This window comes from Stegostoma tigrinum, chromosome 12, assembly GCF_030684315.1.
Source record: "Stegostoma tigrinum isolate sSteTig4 chromosome 12, sSteTig4.hap1, whole genome shotgun sequence".
Taxonomy (NCBI): Eukaryota; Metazoa; Chordata; class Chondrichthyes; order Orectolobiformes; family Stegostomatidae; genus Stegostoma; species Stegostoma tigrinum.
In genome coordinates, this window is record NC_081365.1 from 21,910,439 (window position 1) to 21,924,125 (window position 13,687).

The 13,687-nt window shown below is 42.1% G+C and overlaps 1 protein-coding gene across 4 annotated transcripts in view; it reads left to right on the forward strand.

The window, feature by feature from the left end:
* LOC125456786 (chloride intracellular channel protein 4) overlaps window positions 1-13,687 on the forward strand; it is a 56,839-nt gene that overhangs the window by 29,969 nt on the left and 13,183 nt on the right. For 2 of the 4 annotated variants that reach the window (XM_048540191.2, XM_048540190.2), the window contains exon 2: window positions 12,646-12,755. In XM_048540191.2, the coding sequence (XP_048396148.1) occupies window positions 12,646-12,755 (110 nt within the window). Of the gene's footprint in view, window positions 1-3,163; window positions 3,273-5,212; window positions 5,399-12,645; window positions 12,756-13,687 lie in introns of those variants that run through there. The other 2 variants (XM_048540194.2, XM_048540192.2) reach the window with 2 other exon arrangements.

Sequence of the window (13,687 nt, forward strand, 5' to 3'; positions counted from 1 at the left end):
GGAGATAACAAAGTGTGGAGCTGGATGAACACAGCAGGCCCAGCAGCATCTCAGGAGCACAAAAGCTGACGTTTCGGGTATAGACCCTTAAGGGTGTTGAGAGGGTTATTAGTTGGAGGCGGACTGAGAGCCTCCGATGGGCCTTCCCATCCAGAAGTTGATAGGTAAAGTGGAAGGAGAAGGTAAATATCTCTCCAAGGTCGACTTGTCTAATCATTTTCCATTCTCACCAACTCTGTTCCCACCTCCACAATGGGGAATGCTCCATGGCGCTGCTTGGTGATTGTGTTTGCAAATATAATTCCATGAATCATACAGGAAATAAATCCATGAAAGCCTAGCATCAAAATTTTGCAAACCTCATTTTGTTTTTGAGGCATAGGTGGAATTTCCATAATTAAGATAAAACAACCTTGTTATCGAAAGCTTAAATAGAGAAAAATGTTTTTTGATTTTCATAAATTCTTTTCGCGGCTGATTTTAACTATAAGGTGTGTTGGTAAAAAGAAGACGAATTTTCAATGTGTTTCACTGAGAGATGTCTGAGCTAGCATATATTTAAAAATAATAGTGATCAAATTATATGTGACTTTGTTTAAGGAGTTACATCATGTCCATCTGTTGAATAATGCTGCTGACTGGGAATGTACGTCAAAACCTCACCCCTTAATCATACTAAGCACAAAATAATATCTAGGCAGCACTTCTAAGCTTTGCCAAAGAGAGGACAAACATTACAGAGTGCAGGGTTTCTGGGGTGGCAGTGCCCAATTTGTCATCCTGGTTTAATAAGATTTTGATGGACTCATTGTCCGTTACTCTTTCACTTCTGCCATGGTAACATGTCTCCGTTCAGCCCTGTTAATGTCCTCTCTGACGAAAAGTTACACAATGGGATTGTACGACGATTGGCAGCTCCGGTCCGTGAAATTTGCTGTCGCTAAGGCAACGGCGGATAAACAGGAAATGTTGGAATTATCCAGTCATGTATTTCTGGATTGCATTGACGATACGCTGCATCATTGGAGGAATCGCCAGCCCGGCACCAGGACTGCAGCCCCTTTGATGAGAACAAAGACATGCCTTGACCCAACTTGACATAACGCAAACGCAAAGAATAATAAAAGGCCCACTTCACTCAGAACACACTTGGAGAGTGGCAGCGGAGTGGGGAAAGCAAAGTTTAGAGAGATGCCTAAAATTTTAAATACCGTTTTGTACAAAGGCAAAACTACAAACCACAAAGTAATTAGGAGATCACCGAATGTTTAAGACACGGGGAAGAAGACCATTTGGTCCATCATGCATGTACCAGCTAACAGTCATTTTCCATCCCTGTCAGTAGTCATACTGAGGTGAACTAACTGTGTATTCACTGAAAATTAAACTTGCACATTTTCCTTGCTCTGTCAGGTTCAATTTTGACCTGATCCTTTTAAGAGGTTCACATATCAAATCATCTAAATAATGTAAATAGCTTGAGTTTAGGGAAAGACTGGCTTGGCCATCAAAACAGCCCCACACCCGTTCAAGCATAATTCACGACTGCACACCTCCCAGCACACACTCTGCAGCATCATGTAATCCCCCGGGGGGAGGACAACAATATAGCAGGGATAGCAAGATAAAAAATGTGGAAAATTCCTTTCTGACCTCCTCAGATGATCAACCAAGGACAATAGGTGCAGAGGGGAAAGTGGGCTTAAGACCACAATCGGATCAGCCATGTATTTAACAACCAAGAACTCCTGCTCCCTCTGTGTTGGGTGTGAGGGTGTGGATTCAATTTTAATAGGATCAGATCACCAGTATTGCTTGAGTATCATAGATAATGGGAACTGCAGATGCTGGAGAATCCAAGATAATAAAGTGTGAAGCTGGAGGAACACAGCAGGCCAAGCAACATCTCAGGAGCACAAAATCTGATGTTTCGGGCCTAGACCCTTCATCAGACTTTATTATATTGCTTGAGTATCATGATGAGTTTTTGCATACTAATTGTACAAAGGTAAACTTTCCCACCTTGTTCTTCTCGACCTGTTTGAAGCCTCTTATTCAGTAGTTCACACTTGCTTCTCCAGTGCCCCTCCCGTATTGTCCAGCTGTTTTGGACTGATCTCACTATTATCTAATAATGACCAGAATATCACTTACACTGGCCTCTCCTGCTGCTTCAGTACCATTACCTCTGGTGTCAGCCAAAGGTGAGTCCCTGCCATTTTCTGTCTACTTCCAACCCCTTGGCAACACCGTTGGAAAGCACAATGTTGGTTTCCACATGCACGCTGATAACACCCAACTCACTGCCATATTTCTTGACAACCACTGCTGTTGTTAAATCTTTGGGCTGCTTATCTGTTGTCTAATACTAGATGATTTGAAAATTCCTTGAATCAAATATCGAGGAATCTAAAGTCATTATTTTCAGTCCCTGCTCCAAGCTCAATCCCTTGGATCCTAACTGCATTCCCTTCCCTGGCAGATGTCTGAGGATAAACCAGTTTGTTTTCAACCTTGCTTTCATATTTAACACCAGTATCCGCTTTCATATATTCATGCCATTGTTACGTCCACCTACTTCTACCCCATAACAATGTCCAACTTCTCCCAGTCTCAGCTCATCTGCCACAGTAGCCTTCATTCATATATTAGCTATGGACTTGACATTTTTAATAGACCCTTAACTGATCTCCCACATTTGGTTTCTGTAAGCTTAATGCTACTCAGAACTGTTCATACTTGATTTACAACAAGGCCCTGTTCCCCCAACTTTTCAATGTGTGGTGACCTGCATTGGCTCTTGATCAAGCAACATACTAATTTAAATATTTTATCTTTGTTACAAAATCCTGTCATGGCCTCAGCCCTCCCTATCCATGTCATCTTTTACACAATCCTTGATAAAAATTGGGCATCCCCTATAATAGTAATTGACATTTACACATTCACTTACCTAGGTCCTAAACCTCTGTTTTGCTATCCTTATACCTCTATGGCTCCCTTTCCTCTTTTAGGAATCCTTTCAATTCTGCTCTTTGATGAAGGCTTTGGCTGCCTGTACTGATATCGCTTTGTGTAGCTTGGCGGCATAATTTGTTTTATAGTGCTTCTGTGAAGTGTCTTGCAATACTGCCATTATATAAATTTAAGCTGTTGTTTCCTTAGAAGTACTACAAACAGCATATGAATGTGCAAGAGTAGCGTTATTCAAAACACTATTATTCCATTGACTAATTATGTTGGCAAAAGGAATCTTAACTGTTAAATGCGAGGTAAACAAAAGACTTGTTTATTGAAGCTATTAACGTTGGTTGTGAGGCCTGAAGTCGCGGATAATAGTTGCTTTGTTTTTTGGTTGGTTTGTGGGAAGACAGTTTAATGTAGATTTAGTCTCAGACTGAGAAAATATTTTAATGGAAGCAAATAGCGTTGGTAATAAGTCATCTGCTGTTCCATCTCTCATATCCAGAATGCTTACACAAATGTATTCATACTGCAATATACATGAATCTTGTTTTATTCTTTATACAGTTGTGCAAATTATATTAAGACTTGTGCATGTTTGTTGATCTTTTTGTTTTGATCTTTTTGAATTCTTAATATGTTTTCTTGCAGTGCTTGGAGACGCTGACCCACCAGTTACATTTGTCACTCAACATGATGTTTAAATTAACTGAATAGAGAACTGATACTGTTTAACTTAAGGTATACAATCACATTAAATGTTTAATGGGGCATATTACCATCTTTTCAGAAAAGAATGTTCAGATGTGGAGATGATGGCTGTGTGGTATTATCACTAGACAATTAATCTAGAGACCCAGGTCAGGTTCTGGGGAGATAGTAGGAACTGCCGATGCTGGAGAATCTGAGATAACACGATGTGAAACTGGATGAACACAGTGGGCCAAGCAGCATCAGAGGAGCATTTCTGAAGGGTCCCGACCTGAAACATCAAGCTTTCCTGCTCCTCTGATGCTGCTTGGCCCGCTGTGTTCATCCGGCTTCACACCGTGTTATCTCATGTTCTGGGGACCTAGGTTTGAACGCTGCCAAGGCAGATGGTGGAATTTGAATTCAATAAAAATCTGGAATTAAGAATTTAATAATGACCACGAACCCATTGTTAATTGTTGGGGAAAAACCCCTTGGTTCACTCATGTCCTTTAGGGAAGTAAACTGCCATCCTTGCCTGACCTACATGTGACTCCAGACCCACACTAATGTGTTTAACTCTGAGCTTTCCTCTGGCAACTGGGGTTAGACAATAAATGCTGCCTAGCCTGTGATGCCCCCATCCTGTGAATGAGTTAAAAAAAATGGAGTTGCATGAATGAATTTTGCCCCCTTTTGGTAACTTTGCTGGAATTGGAAGTAGAAACAGAGTTAGACAGTGTGACAGGATGAAGGTCATAAAATATTTCCTAACCAAGGTGTGGCTTTGAGTTTCAATTTCTGAAGCATGTAGCATTGCTTTTTTATTGCTCTACAGGTTTTATCCTTTTATGTAACTGAACACATATACTGTCTTTTGAACAATGGACCATCTCCTCGTATCTGCAGATTTCAGAGCACAGTCAGTTATGCGTGGCATTTCTCTGAATTTTAGAGGATTGTGCAGTATAATGCATGTGTGATATTCCTGGGACCCTTCTTTATATTATGCACCCTGTGTTACTCGTCAGCATCAGGAGATGGACTTGTGTAGGTCAATATTAAAAGTATCTTGCAGGGTGTAATTACATTTTCACATGTATCCAGTTTTGGAATGTTAGTCCCACTCATGATATCAACCAGTAACAGGCATTGCTACTAGAACACAACTCAGTGCAGTGAGATTATGTAAGCATTCAAACTCCTGCTGAGCAGTATGGAATTTATAGATGTAGACGGTTGTGAATTAAATCATATCAAAACAAAAACTGGTTGTTAATGTCACTTTTGCATTCAGCTTTCAGTTACGAACCTACACCTACTCACAGCAGCTGAGTATTTATTGGCAGTTTTAATCCAAGTTACACCCAGCAGATGCTGCCAGTGCTTTCAGTGTGTGTGTGTGTGTGTGTGTGTGTGTGTGTGTGTGTGTGTGTGTGTGTCTGTGTGTGTGTGTGTGTGTGTGTGTGTGTGTGTGTGTGTGTGTGTGTGTGTGTGTGTGTGTGTGTGTGTGTGTGTGTGTGGCATGAAGGTCCACAGCAAGTTTCATATTTTCCTGAGGCATTGTGTGGTGAAGTTGAAAGAAGTTTGACTAATGCTGCTCACCACTTAAGTGCAAGGGCTTGAATTGTATTAATTTACAGTGCTGTTTAAGGAGAGTGCCCATTGCTCTGCCAGCAGCATGGCTGCAATTAACTCAGCACCAAGTGAACACATCTATCCAGAGATTGAATTGTTCGTCAAGGTAAGATTCTCACCATAAGCATGTTAATAAAATTGTGATTTTCGTGCATTTCAGTATGTCATATGTACTTTAGCTGTAACACTTTGCGTGTGTTATGTCAGACTCTATTTCATTGTGAACAATCTCTCTCTTTCAGTACAGACAACAACAGTTGCAATTGTTCTTTGCTTTGAAATGAAATAATTGCTGTTTGGAATGTTCTCTGAATTTAAGGAAGAAAATGCATTGCTTAGAAGTGAGGCAACGATTTAATATTAAAATACCAAAGTTTTGGCTTTGTGCTGTCTACATGTACAAAACCTGATTGCCTCCATGCCTTTCTGTTAGTTATTGTCTCATCTGTTTGTTAGTTTTCCATGCAATACCCAACTATGATTCCTTCTTGGTTTGCATTATTGTTGGCTCCTCATTGTAATTTGATTTTTCTTTTGAGGTGCAACACTGACTGTTTGAGCTCTAATTAGTGCCAAAGCAGTGCAAATCCACATATTGAAATTAGGCATAACGCAGTGTGGAGCTGGAGGAACACAGCAGGACAGGCAGCACCAGAGGAGCAAGAAAGCTGGCGTTTCAGCATAGTGTTCCTCCAGCTCCACACTGTGTTATCGCTGACTGCAGCATCATCAGTTCTTACCACCACGTATTGAAATTGATGTGTTTTGATGCTACTTTTTGACATTACTCCTTGTAATTTGAAAGAGTCCTATAGTTGTGTAAGATTTATTAGGACAGTTTACTTTCACTAGGAAGTTTGTGAATAACATTTTCATGGGAACCATGGCTCAATTTTAGTTTGACTCACAAGGTCCAAGCCTAACTCAAGAATTTAAGCCAAAATCATGGTGGATACTTCTTTGTAGAATTGAAGGAATGTTGCACTATTGAAGATGCTTTCTTTCAGATGAAATATGAGACCAAGGCTTGTCTGGTTTTTCACATGAATCTAAGGGATCTTTTGACATTTGCATGGTCAATATTGATTCCTGAAATAACGTCACACAAAAAAAAGACATCTGGCCATTATCATATTGTGGGTTTGTAGGACCTTGTTGTGTACAGTTGGTTATCTTATGATCCCAGCTGATGTTATTACTGGAACAAGTCAGACCGAAATCTGACTTGATAGATTGTTTCCATAGAACAAAGAACAAAGAAAAGGCCGTTCAGCCCTCCAAACCTGCGCTGATCGAGATCCTCTGTCTAAGCCTATCATCTATTTTCTAAGGGTCTGTATCCCTTTGCTCCCTGCCCATCCATATACCTGTCCAGATACATCTTAAAAGACACTATCGTGTCTGTGCCTACCACCTCCACTGGCAACGTGTTCCAGGCATCCACCGCCCTCTGTGTAAAGAACTTTCCACGCATATCTCCCTTAAACTTTCCTCCTCTCACTTTGAACTCATGACCCCTAGTAATTGAGTGCCCCACTCTGGGAAAAAGCTTCTTGCTATCCACCTTGTCTATGCCCCTCATGATTTTGTAGCCCCTAATCAGGTCCCCCCTCAATCTCCGTCTTTCTAATGAAAAAATCCTAATCTACTCAACCTTTCTTCATAGTTAGTGCCCTCCATACCAGGCAACATCCTGGTGAGCCTCCTCTGCATCCTCCCAAAGCATCCACATCCTTTTGGTAGTGTGGTGACCAGAACTGTACATAGTACTCTGAATGTGACCGAACCACAGTCTTATACAACTGCAACATGACCTGCCAACTCTTGTACTCAATACCCTGTCCAATGAAGGAAAGCATGCCATATGCCTTCTTGACCACCCTATTGACCTGCGTTGCCACCTTCAGGGAACAACGGACCTGAACACCCAGATCTCTCTGTTCATCAATTTTCCCCAGGACTTTTCCATTTACTGTACAGTTCGCCTGTGAATTAGATCTTCCAAAATGCATTGCCTCACATTTGCCTGGATTGAACTCCATCTGCCATTTATCTGCCCAACTCTCCAATGTATCTATATTCTGCTGTAATCTCTGACAGTCCCCTTCACTATCTGCTACTCCACCAATCTTAGTGTCATCTGCAAACTTGCTAATCAGACGACCTACACCTTCCTCCAAATCATTTTTGTAAATCACAAACAACAGTGGTCCCAGCACAGATCCCTGTGGAACACCACTGGTCACAGGTCTCCAATTTGAGAAACCCCCTTCCACTACTACTCTCTGTCTCCTGTTACCTAGCCAGTTTTTTTTATCCATCTAGCGAACACAATCTGGATGCCATGTGATTTCACTTTCTCTATCAGCCTGCCATGGGGAACCTTATCAAATGCCTTACTGAAGTCCATGTATATGACATCTACAGCCTTTCCCACATCAATCAACTTTGTCACGTCCTCAAAGAATTCTATTAAGTTGGTAAGACATGACCTTCACTGCACAAAACCATGTTGTCTAACCGTGGTGAGCCCATTTTCTTCCAAATGGAAATAGATTCTATCCCTCAGTATCTTCTCCAGCAGCTTCCCTACCACTGACGTCAGGCTCACTGGTCAATAATTACCTGGATTATCCTTACCACCCTTCTTAACTAAGGGGACAACATTAGCAAATCTCCAGTCCTCCGGGACCTCACCCGTGTTTAAGGAATGTGCAAAGATATCTGCTAAGATCCCAGCTATTTCCTCTCTCGCTTCCCTCAATAACCTGGGGAAGATCCCATCCGGACCTGGGGACTTGTCCACCTTAATGCCTTTTAGGATGCCCAACACTTCCTCCCTCCTTATGCCGATTTCACCTAGAGTAAGCAAACATCTTTCCCTAACCTCAACATCTGTCATGTCCATCTCCTTGGTGAATACTGATGCAACGTGTTCGTTAAGAATGCCACCCATTTTCTCTGACTCAACACATAACTTTCTTTCTTTGTCCTTAAGTGGGCCAATCCTTTCTTTAGTTACCCTCTTGCTCTTTATATATGAATAAAACGCTTTGGGATTTTCCTTAACCATGTTTGCTAACAATATCTCATGTCCCCTCTTAGCCCTTTTAATTCCTTGTTTCATATTCGCCCCACATTCCTGATATTCTTCCAAAGCTTCGTCTGTTTTCAGTAGCCTAGACCTTATATGTGCTTCCTTTTTACTCTTAGCTAGTCTCACAATTTCACCTGTCATCCATGGTTCCCTAATCTTACCATTTCTATCCCTCATTTTCATAGGAACATGTCTCTCCTGCGCGCTAATCAACCTCTCGTTGAAAGCCTCTGACATTTCAAATGTGGATTTATCTTCAAACAGCTTCTCCCAATCTACATTCCCCAGATCCTGCCGAAGTTTCGTATAGTTGGCCTTCCCCAGTTTAGAACTCTTCCTTTAGGACCACTCCCATCCCTGTCCATGAGTATTGTAAAACTTACAGAATTGTGGTCACTATTTCCAAAGTAGTTCCCTACTCCTACTGAAATTTCAACCACCTGGCTGGGCTCATTCCCCAACACCAGGTCCAGTAAGACCCCTTCCCGAGTTGGACTATACACATACTGCTCTAGAAAACCCTCCTGGATGCTCCTTACGAATTCTGCTCCATCTTGACCCCTAACACTAAGTAAATCCCAGTCAATGTTGGGAAAATTAAAATCTCCCATCACCACCACCCTGTTTCTCCTACACCTTTCCATTATCTGTTTACATATTTGTACCACTATCTCACGCTCACTGTTGGGAGGCCTGTAGTACAGCCCCAACATTGTTACTGCATCCTTCCTATTTCTGAGTTCTACCCATATTGTCTCACTGCTTGAGTCCTCCATGGGGCTCTCCTTCAGTCCAGCTGTGATATCATCTTTGACCAGTACTGCAACTCCTCCACCCCTTTTACCTCCCTCTCTATCCTGCCTGAAGCATCGATATCCTGGAACAACTAGTTGACAATCATGCCCTTCCCTCAACCAAGTCTCAGTAATAGCAATAACATCATACTTCCAGGTACTGATCCAAGCCCTAAGCTCATCTGCCTTACCTACTACACTTCTTGCATTAAAACAAATGCACCTCAGACCACCTGTCCCTTTGCGTGCATCATCTGCTACCCGACTACTATTCCCTTTAGTCACGCCTACTCCATTATCTAGTTCCCTACAGGCTTTTGTTACTCCATCTTTTCTGTCCAATATTTGGTTCCCATCCCCTGCCACATTAGTTTAAACCCTCCCCCACAGCATTAGCAAAAGCACGCCCAAGGACATTGGTTCCAGTCTGGCTCAGGTGTAGACCGTCCAATTTGTTATAGTCCCACCTTCCCCAGAACCGGTTCCAATGTCCCAAAAATCTGAACCCCTCCCTCCTGCACCATCTCTCAAGCCACGCATTGATCCTGGCTATTCTTTCATTTCTGTACTGACTAGCACGTGGCACTGGTAGCAATCCTGAGATTACTACCTTTGAGGTCCTACTTTTTAACTTGGCTCCTATCTCCCTAAATTCTGCTTGTAGGACCTCATCCTGTTTTCTGCCCGTCTCGTTGGTGCCCATATGCACCACGACAACTGGCTGTTCACCCTCCCCCTTCAGAATGTTCTGCAGCCGATCGGAGACATCCCTGACCCGTGCACCTGGGAGGCAACATACCATTCGGGAGTCTCGTTTTCGACCACAGAACCGCCTGTCTACTCCCCTTACAATTGAATTCCCAATGACTATCGCTCTTCCACTGTTTATCGCACCCTTCTGTACAGCAGAGCCAGCCACGGTGCCATGAACCTGGCTACTGCTGCCTTCCCCTGGTGAGCCATCTCCCCAAACAGTATCCAAAATGGAACATCTGTTTTGGAGGGAGATGACCGCAGGGGACACCTGCACTGCCTTCCTGCTCTTCCTCTGCCTTTTGGTCACCCATTCCCGCTGCCCAAATAAATGAAGGCTGCTCCCGCTTGAGGTAAGCATTTTAAAGTAGGAAAAGCTTACCTTCCCAGCAGTCTCCTGGTGCTCCCTCTCTCTCTCTCCCGAAATGTTTTGCTTGTTTTGCTTTTGGCATTTATAAGTGACTTTTCACTGAAACACAAACATACAATGCCACAGATTCCATTTTAACAACAAAGCAAAAGAAGTTAATATAAAATACACTAAACCAGACTACATATGACAGAAGCTTAAAGATTTAGAAACAGGTGGCAAATATAACCTCGTTAATCTCAAAAGCACTCCTTTTCAGTGTTCATACAGTGTTCATGCACCTTGTATCATAGCTACGCTTTTTCCAATGCTATAATAGTGACTATGTTTGGATAAGTGCTTAACTGGCTTTGAAACTTCTGGTGGTCATGAAAGGTGCGATGCAAATCCATACCTTTCTTTAAGATCCATTACGAATGATGCTTGTTAACTGGTAATGCAACGTTAGTGTTAAAAACATACATATACTTGTTGTTATACAGCTGTAAATCAGTAATTATTTATAAAAAAGGTAATATTCAGATATCATTTATATAAAGAAAGGTACTAGTCCTATGTCATAGTGCAGTGAGGTACAATATATTACTCCTTAGAAAGATGCAGCATTTTTATTTAGAAATACCACTGCAATGTTTCAGGGCAGCATTTGTGGTAGAATAGTGATAAATAACACGTTAATTCTGAAAGTGTAAGTTTGGCAAATAAATCATGTGTCCCAGCTTCATCTCTTTTGCCTCATTCCTGTACAGTTAGAGAATTTTCCAGTGAGGTCATTTGACTGCAGGTATAGTTCTCTCCTTTAGCAGAAAAACCTGTTGGAAGTTTCTGTGAGGTGATGGTTCAACTATTGTGGCTAATCAGGATGCAAAAATTGCACGCAAGTTTTTTCTGTAGTAAAATTTCCAAAGGCTTGCAAATCATCAGCTATTGTATTTTGATGTATCCTTTGATAAACACAAATGTCCACACTTGTTAAAGGATTCCCAAGCATTGGAAATTAACATGTCTGGTGATGTGATGAAAGCAACATTCCTTGGTACCACAGATAGAAGGAACTGCCGATGCTGGAGAATCCGCGATAACAAGGTGTGGAGCTGAATGAACAAAGCAGGCCAAGCAGCGTCAGAGGAGCAGGAAAGCTGATGTTTCGGTTTGAGACCCTTTTTCAGAAATGGGGGAAGGGAAGGGGATTCTGAAATAAATAGGGAGAGAGGGGGAGGCAGCAGGAGGGGAACTTCTTTAAGGTAAGCATCCTTAGAAGAAGCTTTGCTGTGGGGTTAAAATTGTTGCAGAGATAGTAGGAACTGTTGATGCTGGAGAATCTGAGATAAGAAGGTGTAGAACTGGATGAACACAGCAGGCCAAGCAGCATCAGAGGAGCAGGAAAGCTGACATTTTGGGCCTAGACCCTTCTTCAGAAATGGGGGAGCGGAAGAGGGTTCTGAAATAAATAGGGAGAGAGGGGGAGGTGGATCGAAGATGGATAGTGGAGAAGATAGGTGAAGAGGAGACAGACAGGTTAAAGAGGCGGGGATGGAGCTAGTAAAGGTGATGTGTAGGTGGGGAGTTAGGGAGGGGATAGGTCAGTCCAGGGAGGATGGACAGGTCAAGGGGGCAGGATGAGGCTAGTAGTTAGGAGATGGGGTTGGGGCTTGAGGTGGGAGGTGGGATAGCTGGGAGGTAAATAAGAAATAAGATGGTCGATGAACAAGACTTGGTGCAAATTAGGATATCGGCTGCAGGCTTCTGTTTGAAATCAAAGGAATGATTTGCATTTATATAACACTTTGCACAATCTTAGAATGTCCCAAAGTGTTTTACAGCTGATCAACTGCTTTTGATGCTTAGTCATTGCTTTAATGTTGGAATTGCAGCAGCAAAGTTCACCCCCAGCAAGATCCCTTAAACAACAATGAGTTAATGACAAGATAATATTGTTGTGATATAGGCTGAGGGATACCTGTTGGTCAGGATATGACCTGAAGTTTCTGGAGGGTGATACATGGAGGTTGGCCTGGAATCAGAGCTGGTTTTCAACCTTTCCATGATTCTTTTGTGAGATGGCTAAATTTTCCTCAGTGCATTGACCTTATTCTGCTGCACAATCGTTAACCATTCCTAATGTACTAAAAAAGTTGTCTTTGTAGTGGCACACAAATACACTTTGACAGATACATGCCCTGCCCAACAAGGTTCCTGCATGGCAAGAAATTTCAAGCATTGGTTCAGGCTTTTTGTAGGTTCTTGATTTCGTTGCAATCATTCATCTAATGAACAGCCATTCAAAAAAAGCAAGATGATGAGCAGTGAATGACCCTTGTCTATATTGTGTTGTACAGGCCGGAGGTGATGGGGAAAGCATTGGAAACTGTCCGTTCTCGCAGCGGCTCTTTATGATCCTTTGGCTAAAAGGCGTGATATTTAATGTCACAACAGTTGACCTAAAGAGGTAAAAGTTCTACAAACCTAGATTGACCCTTGCTTTTGTTTTGCCTCATGGATTAAGAATTAATGCTGTTAGAGATTACTTGAAAATCCAGATTTGTTCCAGTGGCGATGTATTGAACCTCAGCCCCTTGGGCATGGTGTCATCTAAATTGATACATCATGGGACTAATGTTATCTCATTTTGAAATACTTCTTTCACAGTAGATGTGCAGCTGACCACCAGATGTGGGTCTCAGAATACCACCTGTGTTCCATGGTGCAAGTGAGCCCAGGGAAAGGTTCAATGAACACCAAAAACCATAGTATGCTAAGCAATGGTGTAGTAGTATTACTAGTCTATTAATCCAGAGACCTAGGCTATGTAAGGGGGACCCCAGTTCAAATCCTGCCAACAGCAGTTGGTGGAGTTTGAATTCAATAAAAAAACCTGGAATTAAAAGTCTGATAATGACCGTGAATCCATTGTTGATTGTTGGAAGAACTCATTTGGTTCACTTATGTTCTTGAAACTGCCATCCTTACCTGGTCTGGCCTACACGTGACTCTAGACCCACAGCAATGTGGATGATTCTCAACTGTGCTCTGGGCAAATAAGAATGGGCAATGAATGCTTCTTTAGCCAGCAATGCCTTCACTCCAGGAATGCATAAAATTTGCGTGCAGTTCTGGTTGCCTTGGTATATGACAGGATACGGAGAGACTGAGGGAAGATTTACAAGGATAATACCAGAATTGTGTGGATAGGGAAAGGATTTTCAGTCTGTGTCTTTTATTGTTTTGAAAATAGTATACTAGTGGTGATCTCATTGAGGTCTTTAAAATTATGAAATGTTTTGTGAAGTGGATACACACAGAAATACTGCCTCTTATGCAGAAAAGGTCATCAGTATAAGATATTCACCAAGAAATCCGAGCAGGAATTCAGAAGAAATA